The 22,842-nt window shown below is 38.2% G+C and overlaps 1 protein-coding gene across 16 annotated transcripts in view; it reads right to left on the bottom strand.

Moving 5' to 3' along the window:
• The window catches only part of PDE4DIP (phosphodiesterase 4D interacting protein), a 206,059-nt gene that overhangs the window by 88,531 nt on the left and 94,686 nt on the right, over window positions 1-22,842 (bottom strand). For 15 of the 16 annotated variants that reach the window (XM_064488900.1, XM_031457924.2, XM_064488894.1 and 12 more), the window contains 4 exons: window positions 10,661-10,737; window positions 7,964-8,087; window positions 7,614-7,762; window positions 3,881-3,998 (listed from right to left, as the gene is read on the bottom strand). In XM_064488900.1, the coding sequence (XP_064344970.1) occupies window positions 3,881-3,998; window positions 7,614-7,762; window positions 7,964-8,087; window positions 10,661-10,737 (468 nt within the window). The remainder of the gene's footprint in view (window positions 1-3,880; window positions 3,999-7,613; window positions 7,763-7,963; window positions 8,088-10,660; window positions 10,738-22,842) is intronic. The other variant, XM_031457926.2, reaches the window with a different exon arrangement.

Here is a 22,842-nt window from a genome sequence, read left to right as displayed (position 1 = left end):
AGGCTGCACTCTCTGGCCAGGCCTCTGAGCTGTTTTAGAAATAAGAATATAAAATAATTCTATGCACACTGCGCAGTACTTGGTGCCTACTTGTTTTTTTGTTTTTGTTTTCATTTTGTTTTCTCTTTCAAAAAGCAGACTCAAAGGGAGAAACTAGGAAGTAAGCCGTGGGAGGCTTTCTTTCCTCCACATTTGAGAGGCTTCCTAAAGCAGAGCTTTACAAAGCTGGGTTTCCAAGCCAGTGCTCCTCAAAGTGGCCCACCACTGTGCAGAGATGCCATCCCCTCTGCTCTCAGGTGTGGATGGGCCTGAAGGTGGACACTGGCAACCACCTCCAACCATGTCCAGCCGTAGTCACTTACTTCAGAGTAACACAAACACAGAATCATTTCCTATGAAAATGAGCCTTCTGCGGAAAAGGTTGAGCAACAGTGCTTGACAGAATTAATAGCCCAGTGTGATCAGGTTTGTAAATGAACAAAGAGTTAGGCAATAACAATACATTTTTACAGGTACCAGGCAACAGTAATGAAGCATATCAATTTAGTACAATTTACGTGACGATGCATCTCTTTTTTCTGCCCACACGATGTTACTATCCTCTGGATGCTGGACTTAACCTTGTTCTAGGTATTCCTTTAGAATAGATTATAAATAATTTAGTCTCTTTCAAATTATAATTTTTCTGTTCTTCAAGTCTGTTTTAAAACTGATACGAAACCAATCCTAATGCAATTAGCATTGCGTATATTGAACTACTATAACCCAATTTGGTGCTTACCAAAGATACTGACAAAAACAATTATATGTACATAAATATATCTGTATGTGTCTCTAAATATAAAACTAGGGCAAGGAGAACAATTTTATTTCAGAACTTACATGAGTATTTTTCTTTCAAAGTGCTTGCTTTGTGGACTGTACGCTTTCCCCAATGATGCCAGACTCATTAAAGTAGAATGTCAGAATTATAGGAAACTTCGGAGATTATTTGGGCTAATTTTCCCATTTTATACATGTGGAGGCTGAGAAGCGATGTATCCATAGTCATACAGTTAATACAGAAAGAATCAGGATGAAAATCCAATTCTCCTAATTCCCAGCCAAGTTATTTCTAATTTAAAAATGTTATTGAATCTTCCATATATTTTAATATTTATCTTGCAAAAATCCTATGAACTTTAATTTTTACTCATATCTATCAAATTACATGCATACGCATCATTTCCTGAGTTTGTAAACCAGAACTTTCCAACCAAAGTGGATCCACAGTCCAAGAGGTTTACAGTGAAGCCAAGACAGTGATTTCTCCTGCCCTCACTGCAGCCCAGGCACCCAGCTGGCCGCTTTCAAGTGAAAAGCTCCATCCATTTACTGCTACACCTTATAAATACTATCATTTGCTATTTTAGCCATGACATGGGAAAGGTGGGGAAACACTGCTTTAAACCAATCTTATCACTGCTCTTTTTATCCTGACTCCAAGCTTCATGTATGTGACCAATAAATTAAACTGCACACGTTTTGCTTTGTCATTGATCTAAGATTTGTAAAAATACCTGGTAATTGTTTATGTTGCTTGGGCACAGATAGATTCTAGGGTTTGTTCAGAAAGTATCTTTTTAGTAAAAGTTGACAGCTACATGTAAGAATGAAATCAGAACATTCTCTAACACCATATACAAAAATAAATTCAAAATAGATTAAAGACATAAATGTAAGACCAGAGACTATAAAACTCCTAGAGGAAAACATGGGCAGAACACTCCTCGACATAAATCGAAGCAATATTTTTTTTCTGTCTCCTAAAATAAAGGACATAAAAGCAAAAATAAACAAATGGGACCTAATTGAACTTAAAAACTTTTGCACACCAAAAGAAACCATCGACAAAACAAAGACAACCTACTGACTGGGAGAAGATATTTGCAAATGATATGACCAATAATCAGTTAATATCCAACATATATAAACAGCTCATACAACTCAACATCAAAAAAGAAAAAAAAAACAACCCAATTAAAAAATGGCCAGAAGAACTCAATAGACATTTTTCCAAAGAGGAAATGCAGATAACCAACAGCACATGAAAGGATGCATGACACTGCTAATCATCAGGGAAATGCAAATCAAAACCATAATGAGATCTCATCTCACACCTGTGAGAATGGCTATCATCAAAAAGACCACAAATAACAAATGTTGGCAAGGATGTGGAGAAAAGTGAACCCTCCTACACAGTTGGTGGGAATGTAAAATGGTTCAGCCACCGTGCTAAACAGTATGGAGGGTTCTCAAAAAACTAAAAATATAGTTTATGATCCAGCAATCCCACTCCTGGGCATATATCCAGAGAAAACTCTAATTCGAAAAGACATGTGCACTGCAATGTTCATAGCAGCACTATTTACAATTGCCAAGGTATGGAAGCACCCTACATGTTCATCAGATGCATGGATAAAGAAGATGTGCTGTATACATACACAATGGAATACTACTCACCCATAAAAAATAAAATTTTGCCATTTGCAGAAACATGGATGGACTTGGATAGTGTTATGCTAAGTAGAATAAGTCAGACAGAGAAAGACAAATACTCTCATCACTTATACTAATATCACTTATATGTGGAATCTAAAAAACACAACAAACTATTGAATATAACAAAAATGAAGCAGACTCACAGATATAGAGAACACACTTGTGGTTACGAGTGGAGAGGGGGAAGAAGGGGCAATATAGGGATGAGGGAGTGGGAATTACAAATTATCTGGTATAAGACAGGCTCAAGGATGAATTGTACAACACAGGGAATACAGCCAATATTTTATAATAACTGTAAATGGAAAGTAACCTTTAAAATTGTAGATAAAAATTATCTAGCTCCATAAAATGGCTATGAAGAAGTAGAAGCAACTAGGTGCAAACAAACAAACACACAAAAGTTGAATGAAGAAAAGGAGTTTCTTCTGAGGCAACCTCCAAGAACAGCAATACAGATTAATGCAATTATTTTCACAACAGCAATGGTTCTCTCTTCCACATTAAAACCGCATCATACATTCTCTATAATTATACACCACTCAGTGTGGCAGGCAGAATTCTAAGATGGCCACTGAAATCTCCACGTCCCGGTATCCACACCACTGTATAATCCCCACTCCCTGAGTGTGGCACGAGCTGTAACTTGCTTCTAACCAACAGAATATGACAAAGGTGATAGGCTATCACTGCATAGTCATGTTATGTTATACGGCAAAAGTGAAGAGGTGTTGCAGACGTAATTAAGGTCCCTACCCAGCTGACTTTAAGTTAACCAAAAGGGGTAGTATACCGATGGGCTTGACTTGTTCAGCTGAACCTCTTAAAAGAGTATCTAGAAGTGAGAGAAGCAAGGGACCATCTCTCACCACTGCTAGCTGTGAAGAAGCAAGCTGCAGTGGGGAGGGTATAGCTCAGTGGTAAAGCTTAGCATGCGTGAGGACCTGGGTTCAATCCTCAGTACCACCATTAAAAAAAGCAGCAGCAGCAGCAAGCTGCCGTAACTTCTAACGTCACACGGAAATATTCTTCCAATAGCCAGAGGGAGCTTAGAAGTGGATCCTTCCCTAAGTGAGCTCTCCAGCCAAGAAAGCAGCCCAGCTGACATCTTGATTTCAGACCCAGGAGACCCTGAGCGGAAACCCAGCTAAGCCATGCCTGGACTATTGACCCATAGAAACTATGGGGTAGTAAGTGTATGTTGCTTTGAACCACTAAGTTCATAGTAATTTTTTCCACAGCAATAGAAAGTGAATACACGTAGATGTATATATTTTTTAAAAGAAGAGCTCATGAAAGCAAGAGGCAAGTGCCTCCTGAAGGACAGCCCAGACCTCACCTGCACATCCATGGTGGCTGGCTCCTCCAACAGTTCTAGCAGGTGCTGTTTCTCCTGCGATAGCTGTTCCACAAGCTTCTCCTGGGCAACCAGGCTCTGACTCAGTTCTTCGATTCTTCTGGAGCAGAAAAAAGTAAGGACAACAATTATCATGACACTAATATTACCTTTACTTCTCAGCCCACTCCAAAGATAGCATAGTCCAGTTCAGTAAGTTTCTACCTTTCTGAGTCATCAAACTCTTGGGTAGTTTTCTTCAGTAAGCCATGTATTCTCTACCCCAGTCCCCAGATAGATACACAAATGATTTTTTACTTACATTGACCTCCTAAAGCCATTCCATGGATCTATAGACCATAGGCATAAAACTCTTCAAACAAGGGTCAGAGGTTGTGGGTGGTTTTTATTTTTTTTAGATGTTACTGTTACTCCATTCAAAAAACAATTATTAGATAACCATTATGTATATGTAATTCAGTGCACATACCAAATACTGGGAATATAAAGATGGAAAACATGCAATCTTTGTTCTGTAGAAACTTAAAATTCTTTCGGTTTGTGTGCCAAGAGTTGGGAGTGGGGAAGCACGGCTATATAAACAAATAATAGTAACAGAATTCAGTAAGTGCTACCACAGCAGAGGTATATACCATAGAGTACACCATGTGGTCATGGAGCTGTAGGAAGAAAGATAAAGAAGAAGTGATTGATTTGACTTGGGAAAAGTCTGGGGGAAGATCAGGAGAGGAGATTTTGAAGACTGGGTTATTTTCCAGGCTCAGAGGGAGAAGCTTAAACAAAAGGAAGGAAGACATGAAGATATAAGATACATAGGGAAGTGTCACTGGAAGGCAAAAAGGGGAAAGGCTGGTGGGAAGAGACAATGGCTGGAGAAGAGGCTGGAAATTTAGACTGGAATTAAGTTGTCCAAGACTGTGCGTGCTGTGCAGAATTACATAAAGCATGGTTCAAATCAACAGTTATTCATCACCTACTGTGTGCCAGGCATACCCTGCTGTTTCTCTGTATGTAAGTCTTCGAGTACTAGAGATACCTGTCCTTGGACGATGTGCTGGTACTAGACGAAATGTTTCCAAGTGTGCCTGTTATTCCTGTGTAAGTGTGTAAGACAGGGATAGCGCCTCAGGAAGAAAACAGTTTGGCAGAAACGTGAGGGGTCCCAGAAAGTCAAGTAGGAGTCTCACAGGCAAATTATACATTCATTTAAGGTATGAGGATCAGCTAAGATTTAGGGATGAGAAAGAACTTTAAAAACTTAAAAACATTATACAGATTCAAGCCGTAATGATAATGGTAATTATGATGAATGTGGACTCTATATTAACTTCCCTACGGTATCTGTGCTGTCACATCTCTGCTTCTCTCAAGCCTCAAACCTCACTCATCCCTTCAGCCCTTTGATCCTTAGTCTCCACAGATGATCTATTCTCCTATTTTACAAAGCTATTCAAGGCCATCTGATATGAACACCCTTAGTTTGTCTGATGTGCATATGTTTTCTTTCCTTCCTTCCCTTCCTTTTCTTTTTTTTTTTTTTTTTTTTTTTTGGTTTAACAAGTGTTTATCGGAATACAGAGATGAGACAAGAGTCTCAGGGAACCTAGTAGGGGAGATACAACACCATGCTGAGAACTGTACAATAATGGATGTGCATATAAAACAAAGCAACAACATAAAGACTTAATTTTGCTGTCATAAAAGCCTTTGCAGAAGTAATGACAGATGCCTTAGAGGGTTTTGAAGAATGTTGAGAAGTCCACTAGGAGGGGAAAATACAGATGTTTCCCACGGAAGGAAGAACATGAGCAAAATTCTAGAGAACTGACATATTATATGCTCCTGGAAGCACCGTGACTTCAGGGTCTGGATTCCAGCAATGTCTGAAGCCATGTCACATAACACTTTAAATGCCAGTTTCTTCATTTATAAAATGTAATAATCCTTATCTCATAAGATTGTTCATTTGATGAGAGAATTAAATGTTATGGGAGAATTAAACAAGAATGTAAAGTACTCAGCTGAACTGTACAGGAAAAGCTCAACAAAGCTGAGTCATCACTATTATATTGAGTCTGGCATCAGTAAAGGGTGAAGGGGTCATGGTAGGGGGTGAGCCTGGGAGAAATCAGGGGTCAGGTCATAATGGGCTTTGATGGCCACGCTAAGAAGAACAAATGTGTTCTTATTTCCTACAGCTGTTGGAGAAATTTTTAAATGGCTCTGCAATAGCATGATCAGATTTGTGTCTCAGAAAGATCACCTTGGTCACTGTTTTCTACCTATTCAGCTAAAAACCACTTGAGGCTTCTTATGCCACCATAGTATCATGCATCAAAGAGGCTAAACTGTCACTTTGACACTGTTGAATTTTCCTCTTCAAAAATGCTCTGAATTGTTAGACTGGGATGGAATGGAGAGGGTAGGACTGGAGGTAAACAGAAGTTAGGAAGTTGCTGTAATAACTGAGACACAGAGGTGGCCTCAACCACTTCCCACTTACTTACCACTTACCCTTATTACTTACAAAGCCAGCACAGTCAGACCCCCTGTTCCGAGTACAGCTTACCTCTCACTGGCTTTCCCTGGACCCTCTGCTCTGGTTGTGTAGAGCTAATTGCTGGTCTTGAAACATCCCTTCCCTGTGTCTTCCCATCACGCTTTCTCTTCCTGCAGAGAATACTTCCCCTCCTCATCCACTTCCTACACTGTTTCTTCTAACTCCTATTCATTCTTCAAAACTCACCTCAGATTTCAGCCCTTCCAGGAAACTTCCACCTCGCTCTTTTAGTCTGGAATAGATGACAATCCTAAATGCCACCCGGGCATCCCGTGTTACTTCTATCAGAGAACTTATTAAAATTGTGGAACATGTTCCATGCTGAGAGGAAAAGGGTCTTTTATCTCAGTCAACTCAGTGCTCAGCCCAATATCTGGCATATACCAGATGCTCAATAAATGGGAATAAGTGAATCCATGTCTTTTGTTTGCCACTGATGAGGAAAAAATCATAAATTTTCTATGGCAGGATAGTCGAACTAGACAGAAAGAAAAAACAAATGATGTGCCCCTTTTGTGATCGGCCTTTCCCAGTGTGCAGTGTGCTTCTGCTTTATATATTAACTAGGCCTCCTCAAAGCACAGGGATGAAATCAACCTTTGAGAAAAATTCTATGATTAATACTTCCTTTTCATCTCATACAAGGGATCACATTGACCAAAGGTTTGTTCTGTAGATGCACAGCTGACTAAAAAAAAAAAAACAAAACAAAACTTTGATGAACTGTGTGTACAAAGCTAACCTTTCAGTATGATACATAAATTCTTAAAAATGTATAAAACTGCATCTCTAACTCCAGATAAATGGAGCAGTTCTCAGAGCTGCTGAGAATCTGTTTCCCGGGTTTTAATCCTCAATTTGGCTCGAATAAAATTCTCTTTTCTTTTTTCTTAGCTCGATTGTTGTTTGACTTTTCATCGACACTGCCATGTTCTACTTATACCTACTTAAGTCTCCTGGTTGCCAATAAGTTAGTTCTGTTAATGGATACCATTAAAGACTCAACCCTAAAAAGAAACTCTTTGTAGGCGCCATAAAGTCTTGGAAGTGCTGACAGTCCACCATAAGCCCTTAAAGGGAGCAACGCAGCTGCTAGACTCTCAGCCTTGAGAGAAGGCAAAACACAGCCGCAGACAGAACACAAAAGGCACCTACTTGTCCCTCTGGGCCAGGGCCTCGGTGTACTGGTCGGACTTGACCTGGTGTCCAGGTTCCTCTCCCCTGTCCTTGGTAACTCCCTTCAGTTTCTCTGCTTCCACCAGAGCCGCCATCCGTGCAGCTTCATTTTTTGCTAGCCTGGATTCCTGCAAAAAGGAAAAAAAAATTCAGAAAGAATAAAAACTGAAGGGCTGCAAAGTCCCCACCTAGACTAAGAGCCCGAAAACCCACTTGATGAGTTTGGGGAGGAAAAGGGGGAGGGGAAAAGTGCCTGCCAGGAGGCAGAGCAGTAGGGAAAGAGGCAAAAGAGGACCCCCTGGCCTTGGACCTCCAGAACGCCTACTCACCTCCTGCAGAAGCTGGATCTTATTTTCCAGGAGCTCGTAAACATGCTCTGTCTCCTTCTGTCTCTCCTCAAACTGGCGCCGGAGCTCAGCTTCATTATGGCTGTTGAGATTTTCCACATCAGCGCTAAAACCACAGAGCATGAGCCAGTCAGAGCCAGTCATGTAAGTCAGTGAGTGGACCCATTAAAGTTGTCTCAGGAATTCAGTCACACTGACAAAAAGGAACATGAAGCATTTTTTCTCTCTGCAATTATTTATAGAAATGCTCTTTGCAACTTTTCAGGTAATCTTTCAGGAACTCTAATCTTTTTATTGCTTGTCAATCAGAATATACTTGACTCCCTAGAGGCTTTGTTATTGCTATGGTTTCAAGAGGAGAACCTTTCATTTGGAAGGCAGAGGGTCATCAAACGGTTTAGAACTCAGCATCCATGGTCACCATCCCCTGTCCCTGGGCTCTTCCACTTAGACTGCTCTCCCAGAGGGCTTTGCTAGTCCCTTGCCTTTCTTGCTGTTTGAATTTAGAGTGTTCTTTCCATTTAGGTTGCTGAAAAGGAATATCCATTTGGACAGAAATGTTCTCCTCCTTTACAGCCAGTGACCCACAGACTGTCCTGAACCTGGGCTACCAACCCAGAGTTCTATCCAGTTTTCCCATGGCCCCATGCAGAAAGCAGACATTTAATCTATGGACCGGGTTCTGGCCCAGCTTTCCTTCTCTGAGGTCCTTAGGAATGAGTGTCCTGGCACTAGCTTGAAGCGGGTAAGGTATCACCAGCTTATTTATAGCTCACAACAGCTGCCCTTGGATGTCTGAGGATTACAAATTTGGGGAGAGTATCAGGTGCCGAGTGATCTTAATTCCGGTTTGGTTTTATTCCTGTTTTAAGCCATTTGTTGAGAACCATGGACCATCTTCTTGTTCTCAGGGCAGAGAACAATACTGAACCTTCGTGGACTCGTGATAAATCAAAGCTGCTCTATCCAAGCCCAGTAGTACTTTAATATTTGGCTCAGAAGGTTGTGTCCATGATGACCAAATGGAGCTTCCCTAAAGGTTATGTGGACCAAGGATTCCTTGGTCCACAGTGGACACTACTCAGCATTGTCCCAGACACTGTATTTATCTGAAGCTCCCATGTAATTATACAGCCGCTTGGGGGTAGCAGGGACTTGGCTGTACAAGTGACACAAGTCAAGGGAATAACCTAAGACCCCTAAATACGCAGACCTCAGGAATCATCAACTTTTACTTTGACTCCCTATTTCCTTGATAAATGCAACAGACAACAGCTAACTACAATATCTTGAGATTGGAAGTTACATATTTTCTGAGTAACTCAGCCAGGAATGCCTGATTTAATAGGCTACAGCTGTTGTGAAGTCAGAAGCGCCTTGAACTTGATTCCAGAAGATGTGGGCTCTGCCACTCATTTGAGAACACTTTAGCACTCTGTACCCTAGTTTTCTCATTTCCAAAAATAGGCTAATGCCACCTAATTAAGTTGAAATGACATAAATTTTTTAATAAAGCACTACACAAATCTCAAGATTTATAACTCAATTGTTATTGTAAGTTTTCCTAAAATATGTTAGCTCACCTATGCCTTAGTAAGTATTTAATAATACCAGCATGTTGTATATAGTTGAGTCCAGTCTGAGTATTCTGATATTGCTGGACTATCATTCTAAGTATCAAGAAATACTGCAGAGATAGAAGGAATGCCAGGTCAGACTGAATGTGTACTGAGTTTATGATATAATCTGAAAATTATTTTTAATAACAATTTCAACACTTGTCATTTAAAACTAAGAATTTCTGAATTATAAAAACTATAAATTATAAAAGTAACCATCCTAACAATACAGAAGTAAAGGAAGAAAAAAAAATAGGCCTGCCCCTCAGCACAAACTCCAATCTCATTCCCCTGATACAAGCAATGTTTAAGAGTTTTGTATGTAACCCTGCAGTTTTTTTTCTATATTCAAGCAAATACATGTACACATAGACTGTTTGTCTTTACCCAAAGGGGTTTATACTATAAGCATCAACCAATACTTTTTCCTCTTACTCAGTCTATCAGGGACATTCCATCAGGATAATAATATAGAGTTAACTCATTCTTTTTAATGACTGCATAATGTTCCACAGTGTTAATATCAAAATGTCTTTAACCACTGCCCTACTGATAAATAGTTGCTCCAATTTTTTTTTGCCATTACAAATAATGATGCAAATATCATTATACATTTATCCTTTCATATCCATACTTTTATTTGTGAGGACTAGAATCCTTCTAGGGATTATCTGATCAAAGGAAATGCTTATTTTTTTACTTTGATAGGTAGCGCTACATTCCAAAAATGTTAGCACAATTCACACTCTCACAAGCAGTATACAAGAGTGCCCATTTCCCCCAAACTCTATGTCAGCCCTTGATGTCATCAGTAGATTATTGAGAAAGTTTATAAGCTTGGGTCTGATGAATTTACTAATCTATGTCCAGGTCTCTCAGACTTAGTAACAGGCAGAGAGACCAAGGGAAAGAAAGCACATTGTTTCAGTTCCTGAATTGGATGCAATATTCAAATACCAGAGACAAGGTTAAGGAATTTGGTTCCAAACCTTCTGCTCTCAGTTAATGAGCCAGACTCTGGAAAGGACCAAGAGCTCAATTAGTTCAAACCGCCACTCACCATGTTTTGTCCAGATGCTGTTTCTTGTCCTGGAGTTCTCGTTTCAGGCTCTCTACTTCAACCTTCAGCTCGATGTTCTGCAAAGCACACAGGAATTAATCATCATTAACTGCTATAGACCCTCTATCCTGAAACCAAGTTCCTACTTGAGTCTTGCATTACTCCACAGACTCTCATCTCATCTTAGCCCTCTTCATAGACCTTGACATAAATGAGGACTCAAACAGATCAGTAACCCAGTCAAAGATGAATAAACTGTACAGCATCAAAACTTCCCAGAGCTACTTATCTGTTCTCCCACCTGGTTCATCACTGCCCCTGGATGATGAACACTGCCCAAGCCTGTTCACTCTCCAAAGCAGCAGAGGACAAAGTGCATATAAAAATAATTTCAAACTTCTGGTCAAGATGGTGGAGTAGTAGGACCACGAGCTCACTTCCTCTCAAGATTATAACAAAATCACAACCCATCAGCAGACTTTCTGAGCCCACAGCCACCTCTAGACATGCATCTAGACAAGGCTCTACCCACCAGAGGTCCAGGATCAAGCTTCACCCAGTAGTGGGCAGCACTGACTCCTCCTGCCAGGAAACCCACACAAGCCTCTAGTCCAGCCTCACCCACCAGGGGCAGATACCAGAAGTAAGAAAACAACAATCCTACAGCCAGTGGAAGAGTCAAACGCAGGCCAGTCTCTAGCCTGGGGCCAAATGGACCCTGGCCCTTGAATGACAAGGGGAGAGCACACTGCTGGGACACATAGGATGTCTCTTACAAAGGGCCACTTCTCCAAGGTCAAGAAACATAACTAACCTACATAAAAATACAAATAGAAATTTAGACAAAATGAGATGGTAGAGAAATATGTTCCAAGCAAAGGCAGAAGATAAAAAATCTCAGAAAAGGAAATAAGTGATGAGGAGATAGGCAATCTACCTGAGAGTTTAGATTAATGACTGTGAAGATGATCAGAGAACTCAAGAGGAGAGTACATGTACATAGCAAAGTTTTTAGCAACAAGTTGGAAAATATAAAGAACACCCAAATAGAGCTGAAGAATACAATTACTGAAATGAATAACACACTAGAAGGAACCAAGAATAGACTAAATGAGGCAGAAAAATGGATCAGTAAGCTAGAAGACAGAGTGGTGGAAATCACTACCACAGAACAAAAAACAGAGAAAAGAATGGAAAGAAATGAGGAGAGTTTAAGAGACCTTGGGGATAATATGAAGCACACTAATATTCGCATTATAGGAGTCCCAGAAAAGAGAAGAGAGAAAGGACCTGAGAAAATATTTGAAGAGATAATAGTTAAAAACTTCCCTAACTTGGGAAAGGAAACAGTCACCTAAGTTCAAGAAGCACAGAGAGTCCCACACAGGATTAACCCAAAGAGGAACACACTGAGGCACACAGTATCAAATTGACAAAAATTAAAGATATGGAAAAAATATTAAAATCAGCAAGAGAAAAGCAACAAATAATATACAAGGGAACTCCCACAAGATTATCAGCTGATTTTTCAGAACTCTACAGATCAGAAGGGAGTGGCACCATATATTTACAGTGATAAAGGTGAAAAACCTACAACCATGAATACTCTACCCAGCAAGGCTCTCATTCAGATTTGATGGAGAAATAAAAAGCTTCACAGATAAGCAAAAGTCAAAAGAATTCAGCACCACGAAACCAGTTTTACAACAAATGTTAAAGGAACTTCTCTAGGTCAGAAAAAAAAAAAAAGGTCCACAACTAGAAACAAGAAAAGTAATCATGAGGGGAGGAGGGTACGAATACATGGTATCTAAAATGCATTTGAAATTAAGATATCAGCAACTTAAAACAATTATGTATATATAGTCTTCTGTACCAAAACCTCATGTAACCACAAACCAAAAATCTATAATAGATATACACACAAAAAAGAAAGAGGAATCCAAATGTAACTCTATAGTCATCAAAACACAAGAGAAGAGAACAAAAACAAGGGGAAAAAAGCCTACGAAAACAAATCCAAAACAATTAACTAAATGGCAATAAGAACATAAATATTGATAATTACCTTATATGCAAATAGATTTAATACTCCAACCAAAAGGCACAGACTAGCTGAATGGATACAAAAACAAGACCCATACATATACTGTCTACAAGAGACCCCACTTCAGATCTAGAGACACATACAGGCTGAAAGTAAGGGGACGAAAAAGATATCCCATGCAAATAGAAACCAAAAGAAAGCTGGAGTAGCAATACTTACTACCAGACAAAATAGATTCTAAAATAAAGACTGTGAGACAAAGAAGGACACTACATAATGCTCAAGGGATCATTCCAAGAAGATGTAACAATTGTAAATATATATGCACCCAGCATAGAGGTACTTCAATACATAAAGCAACTATTGACATAAAAGGAGAAATTTACAATAACACAATAACAGTGGGGGAACTTAACACCCCACTTACATCAATGGACAGATCATCCAGACAGAAAATCAATTAGGAAACACAGACCTTAAATGACGAATCAGACCAGATGGCCTTAATTGATACCCATAGAGCATTTCATCTGAAAGCAGCAGAATACACATTCTTCTTAAGTGCACACAGAACATTGTCCACAACAGATCACATGCTGGCCCACAAAGCATGCCTCAGCAAATTTAAGAAAACTGAAACCATATCAAGCATCTTATCTGACCACAATGCTATGAGATTAGAAATCAACTACAGAGGGGGTGGGGAGGGTGGGAAGGGACAGACTGGGATTTTAAAATGCAGAATAGATGAACAAGATTATACTGTATAGCACAGGGAAATATATACAAGATCTTGTGGTAGCTCATAGAAAAAAAAAGATATGACAATGAATATATATGTTCATGTATAACTGAAAAATTGTGCTCTACACTAGAATTTGACACAACATTGTAAAATGACTATCACTCAATAACAAATTAAAAAAAAAAGAAATCAACTACAGAAAAAAACTGCAAAAACTGTAAACACGTGAAGGCTAAACAATATGCTACGAAGCAACCAGTGGATCACTGAAGAAATCAATGAGGAAATCAAAAAATACTTAGAGACAAATGAAAACAAAAACATGACGACCCAAAACCTCTGGGACACAGCAAAAGCAGTTCTCAGAGGGAAGTTTATAGCAACACAAGCTTACCTCAGGAAACAAGAAAAATCTCAAATAAGAAACCTAACCTAACACCTAAAGCAACTGGAGAAAGAAGAACAAACGAAACCCAAAGTTAGTAGATGGAAAGAAATCTAAAGATTAGAACAGAAATGAATGAAATAGAGACGAAAAAATAAATAAAATAAAATGGAAAAGATCAATGAAACTAAAAGATGGATCTATGAGAAGATAACATTGATAAACCTTCGGTCAGACTCACCAAGAAAAAAGGGAAGAGGGCCCAAATTAATAAAATCAGAAATGAAAAAGAAGTTATAACTGATACCACTGAAATACAAGGAATCATAAGAGTCTACTATGAGCAACTATATACCAGCAAAAAGGACAACCTAGAAGAAATGGACAATTTCTTAGAAAGGTACACTTTGCCATGACTGAACCAGGAAGAAATAGAAAATATGAATAGATCAATTACCAGTACTGAAATGAAGTCAGTAATTTAAAAACTCCCAACAAAAGTCCAGGGCCAGATCACTTCACAGGTAAATTCTACCAAACATTCAGAGAAGAGTTAACATCTATCCGTCTGAAACTATTCCAAAAAATTACAGAGGAAGGAACACTTCCAAACTTATTCTATGAGGACATATCACCCTGATACAAAACCAGACAAAGATATCACATAAAAGAAAATTACAGGCCAATATCACTTATAAATATAGATGCAAAAATCCTCAACAAATACTAGCAAATCAACTCCAACAGTACATTAAAAAGATCATCATACACCATGATCAAGTGGGATTTACCCCAGGGATGCAAGGATTTTTCAATATCCACAAAACAATCAATGTGATATAGATACCACATTAACAAACTGAAGAATAAAAATCATGTGATCATCTCAATGGATGCAGAAAAAGGTTTTGATAAAATTCAACATCCATTTATTATAAAAATGCTCCAGAAAGTGGGCATAAAGGGAACATACCTCAACATAATAAAGGCCATATATGACAAACTCACAGCTAACATCATAACTTAAATGGTGAAAAGCTGAAAGCATTTCTTCTATGATCAGGAACAAGACAAGGATGCCCACTCTTGCCACTTTTATTCAACATAGTTTTGGAAGTCCTAGCTACAGCCATCAGACAAGAAAAAGAAATAAAGGGAATCCAAATTGGAAAAGAAGTAAAACTGTCACTGTTTGCTGAAGATATGATACTATACATAGAAAATCCTAAAGAAGCAACCAGAAAACTACTAGAGCTCCTCAGTGAATTTGGTAAAGTTGCCAGATACAAAATTAATATACAGAAATCAGTTGCATTCTATACACTAACAATGAAATAGCAGAAAAAGAAATTAAGGAAACATTCCCATTTATCATTGCATCAAAAAGAATAAAATACCTAGGAATAAACATATCTAAGGAGGCAAAAGACCTGTACTATGAAAACTATGACACTGGTGAAAGAAATTGAAGACAACACAAATTGATGGAAAGATATACAGTGTTCTTGGATTAGAATAATCAATATTGTTAAAATGGTCATACTACCCAAGGCAATATACAGATTCAGTGCAATCCCTATCAAATTACCAATGACATTTTTCATAAAACTGGAAGAAAAATGTTAAAATTTGTATGGAAACATGAAAGACCCCGAAGAGCCAAAAGAATCTTGAGAAAGAAGAATGGAGCTCGGGGAATCATGCTCCCTGACTCCAGCCTATACTACAAAGCTACAATAATCAAAGCAGTGTGATACTGGCACAAAAACAGACACACAGATCAATGGAACAGGAATAAACCCACACACTTGTGGTCAACTAATCTACAATAAAGGAAGCAAGAATATACAATGGAGAAAAAACAGTCTCTTCAATAAGTGGTGCTGGGAAAACTAAACAGCCATCTGTAAAAGAATGAAATTAGAACATTCTCTAACACCATATACAATATTAAACTCAAAATGGATTAAAGACCTCAATGTAAGATCAGATAATATAAAACTCCTAGAGGAAAACATAGGCAGAACACTCTTTGACATAAATCACAGCAATATTCTTTTCAAACTGGCTCCTGGAGTAATGGAAATAAAAGCAAAAATACACCAATGGAATCTAATTAAACTTAAAAGCTTTTGAACAGCTAAGGATACCAGCAACAAAACAAAAAGACAGCCTACAGAATGGGAGAAAATACTTGTAAAAGGTGTGATCGACAAGGGAGTAACTTACAAATTATACACAAACAGCTCATACAGCTTAATATCAAAAAAACAAGCAATCCAAATCAAAAAATGGGCAGAAGATCTAAACAGACATCTCTCTAAAGAAGACATCCAGATGGCTAACAGGCACATGAAAAGATGCTCAACATCACTAATTGTTAGAGAAATGCAAATTCAAACTACAATGAGATATCACCTTACACCAGTCAGAATGGCCATCATTAAGAAGTCTACAAATAATGAATGCTGGAGAGGGTGTAGAGAAAAAGGAACCCTCCTACACTGTTGGTGGGAATATAAATTGGTGCAGCCACTATGGAGGACAGTATGGAGGTTCCCTAAAAAACTAAAAGTAAACTTACCATATGATCCAGCAATCCCACTCCTTAGCATATATCCAAAGAAAAATGTAATTCAGAAAAACACATGCACCCTAGTGTTCACAGCAGCACGATTTACAACAGCCAAGATGTAGAAACAACCTAAATGTCCATTGACAGATGACTGGTATATATATACAATGGAATACTACTCAGCCATAAAAAATAAAACAATGCTATTTGCAGCAACATGGTTGGACCTGGTGATTGTCATTCTAAGTGAAGGAAGCCAGAAAGAGAAAAAAAAATACTCTATGATATCACTTACATGTAAAATCTAAAAAAAAAAAAAAAAGACAAATGAACTTATTTATAAAACAGAAACAGACTCACAGACAGAATAAACTTAAGGTTACCAGAGGGGAAAAGGGGTGGAAAGGGATAAACTGGGAGTTTGAAATTTGCAGATACTAACTACTACATATAAAGTAGGTAAACAACAAGTTCATACTGTATAGCACAGGAACTATATCCAATATCTTGTAGTAACCTATGATGAAAAAGAATATGGAAACAAACATATGCATGTATATGTATGACTGAAACTCTATGCTGTACACCAGAAGTTGACACAACATTACAAACTGACTATACTTCAATAAAAAGAGAATTCAAAAAAAGAAAAAATAATAACTTCTTCTGACTGATATAGGTCTGTTCCTGAAAACCAAATTGCTAATACAGAACTGTATTTTAAATATGCCTGGGGATTTTTTTTAAGTTACTTCATTTTTTTTATTTAAAAAATTATTTTCAGGGGGTAGGTATTTATATTTATTTACTTATTTTCACCTATTTATTTTTTAATTGGAGGTACTGAGGATTGAATCCAGGACCTCAAGCATGGTAAGCATGCACTCTACTACTGAGCTATACCCTACCCCAGACAGGGGGATTTAATTATTTTTTAATTATGTTGTGAGAATTTTTTTTAAAACAATAGGCTGCCTTTATCATAAAACTGGATTTTCAAAAATTGGGTTTGCTTAAGATGAGAGGGGATTCTGATGGGTAAATCTATGAAGGGCACAATTAATTTTTATTGAGGTGAAGCAGCAAAAAGCAAGATTTTGACAAACAAAAAAGGAAATGAAAACATCTCAAGTGAAGTAAAATATGAACAAAAATTTGGTGAGATGTTGTGCATGAAGTGTCCGGTGAAGGTTAAGTGGCCGTGTGTTACAAGGAGTGAGATATCAGTATAGAAAATAGCTCACAACTAGTTATGAAAGTCATGTGAAAAAGACTGACTGGTAACCTGTAGAGAACAGGAACTCCTCAGGGAGTTTTAGACAAAATATTGCCATGATCAGGTGTGTGTTGAGGAAGCAATTGAAGGTGGATGTGAAGAAGATGGAGGAGTCAAGAGGCTGACCGACCAGAACAGGAATGGGAAAGATCTGAGGCCAAAAAGGTACAGGGAGAAAAACTCAAAAGACATTTCAGAAGTAGAATCCATAGGGCTTCCTGGTTTGTGATAGATTCAGATTAGACCAGAGGGAAAAGCAAGAACAATGCTGAGATTTCAAGCACGTAGGAGGTTATGCAACCTAGGAAGTAAAACAAGGAGCAGAAAAAGAGGACCAGGTCTGCGGGGGAACCAAGGGAGGAGTCTATAAATTTTAGTTCAGGGATTTACTTTATTCAAGCCTAGAGTTGAGTGTACAGGGATGAGTCAGTCCCTTCCCTGATGAAGTCCGTTTCATAGTATTAAGCAGGAAGAATTTTATGAATACGATGCTACGGACTTCATCATGCGAGCCTCAGTTGGCTCACAGGTATAATGTGATTGCTTTCTTTTGTAACAAAGACAATAATGCCTCTTCCACAGGGGACTCTGTGCAGATTAAACGAGATAATGTACAAAATACACCTACAACACCTCGAATGCTGCTCTGCCCACAGCTGTTTGACAACCTTTGTTCACTTCCCACTTTGTTCTCAGGTTGACCAGTGCCAGAGACCTCAGCCCCACCAGGAAAGATCTTTAAATCTAAAGCAAGAAAAAATGGAGGATGTAAACTATGTGGGCTTTATCAGCTCTAAATCCCAGATAAGAAAATGAAGTCAATATTTGGATTAATTTGGTGAAAGATTCATGGATTTGAAGACCTTAGCATTTATCTGCTCCAGGTCCCTCGTTTTATTTTATTTTATATTTAATTTAATTTAATTTATTTTTTGTTTTTTTTTTGGGGGGGTGGTAATTAGGTTTATTTCTGTATTTATTAATTTATTATTTATTTAATGGAGGTACTGGGGATTAAACCCAGGACCTCGTGCATGCTAAGCATGCGCTCTGCCACTGAACTATACCCTCCCCAGCCAGGTCCCTCATTTTAAAGATAAGGAAATTAAAACCCAGAAGGGTTCTTCTGAAATAAAAGCAATAACTGAATCTAGCATTCACTTTTGCTCTGGCATTTCAGCAAGAGACCTGCTCAGGAAACACTGCCAGGTTTTGCCTTATTTAGTAGAATGTGGTAAATTATAAAATAAGGAAGCATGCTACATTTCTTTGATACTTGAAAGAATATTGTGCAGACAGTAAGTATAGTGGTCAAGAGCACAGGCCCTGAAGGTGAGAAGAGGGCTTGGCACTTCACCAGCCCTCCCTATAAGCCTCAACCTCATCTATGAGGGGGGAATCATAATGGTACCTCTCTTATAAGGATGTTAAAAGACTAAATGAAATAATGCACAAAATCGTGTTGCACAGTGCCTAGCATGCAGTAAGCATTCAAAAACTGTTCACTATTATTACTTATAAAAACAATAATTTACCCTCTCTGACTGGATAGTTGAAGTTCTCAGCCATAATCACATATTAAACTAATAACATGTCATAGAAAGGAAAGAAAATTATTACACTAAAGGTGGGCTGTCCTGGGCACCTGCATGCAAATAGACACCCAGGCTGAACATTCTTCACATTAGCTTCATCCCTCTGAGAGAAGTAGAAAAGAGAAATGAAAAGGAGGGAAAGAAAAGAAAAAAAGAGAAAAAAGAAAAAATATAATTACTTCTCTAGGCTCCAGCATCATGCCTATTCTATCAAATAGACCATAAGGTTTACACAGAACTGCTAAAGTAGTTTCATCCCACAAGATTAGATTCTGAATCTTATGATCAATTATATTCTGGTAGACCAAGGTAATTTTTCATGGCTATTACAAAATCTACCACATGGAAGTGCAAGTACATTCCAATTTACAGCATGAAATTCTAACCCTTTGTAACCTATTTCTGCAGAAAATCGGTGCATAATCACATTGCTCCATTCTCCATGAGTAAATATTCATATACAAGCTGTTTTCTAACTATAGTTAAAGGGGATCTGAAATTAACTGCATTTGCTTATCTCATCACCAAATCTTGTCAGCTATTTGTCAAGATATCTAAGGAAATGTGTGTACTCAAGGAAAGTGGTTGGAGGGGGAGGGTGTATGTGCCTAGCATGCACACATGAGGTCCTGGGTTCAATCCCCAGTTATCTCCATTAAAATAAATAAATAAATAAACCTAATTACCTACCCCCAACCCCTCCCTAAAAAAAACTATTAAAAAAGAAAAGGAAAGGGTGGCTGGGGAGGAGAGAGCATCTTTTTCTACATGTCCCCATAGGAGGATTCACCCACCTAACTCAAGGAAAAGTTTCAATGATGATGCTGAAATTAAATTATAAGAAATACAATAATTTTCATTATAATGTTAGTACCTAGAACTAGAGGACTGGGCAAACAATGGGTTACAGGTTAACTGTGTTTAATTGCATTTTCTCTGTGTTGGCAGCTTGTTTTGTTTCAGGAAACATCATTGACCAGAGTCTTAATACTGATCTCTGTTAAACTGCTGAACTGATTTCCACGCTGGCATTTACTGCAAAGTTCAGTATTGAATTGGGTTAAAAGAAACCAGTAACCAATTACCTGATTGCTTTCCAAGGATCCAATTTTTTTTTTCAAAGATTCTATCCTTTTATTTGGCATGTCATACCTTTTTCCCTGCTTCCAGTTTTTTTGAGATATAATTGACACACAGCATTGTATAACTTCAAAGTGTACAGCATGATTTGACTCACATACATCATGAAATAGTTACCACAATAAGTTCAGTAAACATTCATCAACTCATATAGACACAAAATTAAAGAAACAGAAAAAAGTTTTTCTCAAGTCTTCAGTTTTAACTCTATAAATTGATCCACTGCTCACATAATCCACAATGTGGCTATCCCTTTTAAAAACACAGATTTTCAAAATTTTGCTGCAGTAGAAGCCATGACACAGTGAATCCTAAAAAACGCCATTTTTTTAAAAAAATCAAAAGAAAAATGGTTTCACCTGACCAATTTGAAAAGATCTTAATGCAAAATGTATCAATCCTTTCAACACTAGATTTTGAAGCATTATTACCCACTATATTAACTACATCAAAAGTTTGCACACTGTCCCCCACAAATAGTCCGCAAAACACTTCTAGGAATGAGGGAGGGAGAAGTTTAAAATGAAAAAGTGTGGTCCCAGCCAGGGAGTGTTAAAGGGTCTGCTCTGACTCTTGGCCCCTCTTCTCCACACTTAACAACACTCATAATGTGGAAAGGGATTATAAGGGTCTTGTGGGGAAGAAGGAAGATGTCTAACATGTCTTTCTTATACTTAGTATGCTTGCAGTCCAGTTGAGAAGAACAAAACTTCAAGATATGGATTTAAAATGCCAAAGGTGATCCCTGATGAGGAAGTTCAGATACAGCCTAACCAGGGAAGGTTGAATGTGTGAGAAAGATACACAAGGGTAGAGAAGGTCACTATAGATGAGGAAGTATGGTATTAAGATAGAAGTTGCCATACAATCCAAATGTACAAATGCCATTCAGTAGCTCGCTTACTTTAAGCATAAATATTTGATCCAGCAAAATTTTAGAATAACTTTCAAAATTTCATGCATTGATTGATAAATGGATAAACAAAATGGGGTATATCCATAAAATAGAATGTCATTTAGCCATAAAAAGGAATGATACAACATGGGTGAACCTTGAAAACATTATGCCAAGTGAAAGAAGTCAGACACAAAGAACCACACACTGGTTGATTCCACTTATATGAAATGTCCAGAATAGGTAAATCCACAGAGAAATAAAGTAGACTGGTGGTTGACTAGGGCTGAGTGGTGGGAGGTAGGGGAATTGGGGAGTGATGGTTAATGGGCTGGGGGTATCGTTTTGGAGTGATTAAAAAATTGATTGCTGTGCTATTTTCACAACTCTGTGGCTATTCTAGAAACACTGATGTGTACATTGAACTGCATACTTTGAGTGAATTACATTGCTATGTGAATTTGATTTCAGTTGTTATTAAAAATGTTTCAAAAAGTGCTAGGAAGTCATGGTAGTTATAATTAAATGATGCCAAGTATTTGTTATGTATTGAACATCACACATGCAATTAGAACAATGTCTAGCACATAAGGAACATCATTATTGTATCTGAACTAGAGAGCAAAACAATACACTGTCTTCAACCATCTCTAACAGAGATTAGCATGGGATATTGCAGAATCTCTTTCCAATCCTGCCCTTCCTCTTCATCCTTGATGGTTACCACCCAAGGTGAGACTCACTTCTTCCTTCTCACTGGGATCAGAGTAAACAGTCTCAGAACTGGTCTCCCCAACCCCTGTCTCTCCACCATGTAAATCATTCCCAAAGAAATCTCTGATTATTTTACTCCCTTTACTCAAAAAGCTTCTAACGGTTTTTAACAGCACAGCCACTGAATTTTACACAACTCAGCTTGAGAATGGAGCCTATTCAAATTTGACCTCAGCCCACCCATCCAGCTCTATCTCCTGTCACATGCCACCAGCCTAACTGGGATTTCCCACACGCGTCCTAGGTTTTCCAGGTGCTGTGTCACTGTTCTCCTTTGCTTTCATCACTAAAGGCCAAGTCCCTTGTGAAGCTTCACTTTATCTCTCCCACTAAAAGTCATTTCTTATGCCTCTGAATTTTCATAATATCATTCTTTTTGTACTTCAATACTGACACACGTTTGATGCCATGTATTTCTGTCTTTTTACCCTCTTCAATGACAGATTCCCTTGGGACAGAGGCAAATGACAGTGTGGTCGAACTATCTGGAGGTGCTGGTTGTCAGCTTATGCCTTTCAGCTTTGTGATGCTGGGACGTGGGTTTCAGGACAGGCAGACCTAGAAAGGTAGACATCCCTTTCTGCCACTTACTAGCTGGGTGACCTATTTTGTGTAAGTTACCTAATCTCTAAGAACCTAATTTCCTCATCTATAAAATGGGGTTAGAAAATTTACCTTGAGGGTTGTAGTGAGGGGTAAGTGAAATAAGCTAGGTAAAGTACCCAGCGCCGTGCTGAATTCAAATATCCA

The sequence above is a fragment of the Camelus dromedarius genome, chromosome 9 (genome assembly GCF_036321535.1).
Source record: "Camelus dromedarius isolate mCamDro1 chromosome 9, mCamDro1.pat, whole genome shotgun sequence".
NCBI classification, from domain to species: domain Eukaryota; kingdom Metazoa; phylum Chordata; class Mammalia; order Artiodactyla; family Camelidae; genus Camelus; species Camelus dromedarius.
This window is presented reverse-complemented; position numbering and strand designations above follow the sequence as displayed.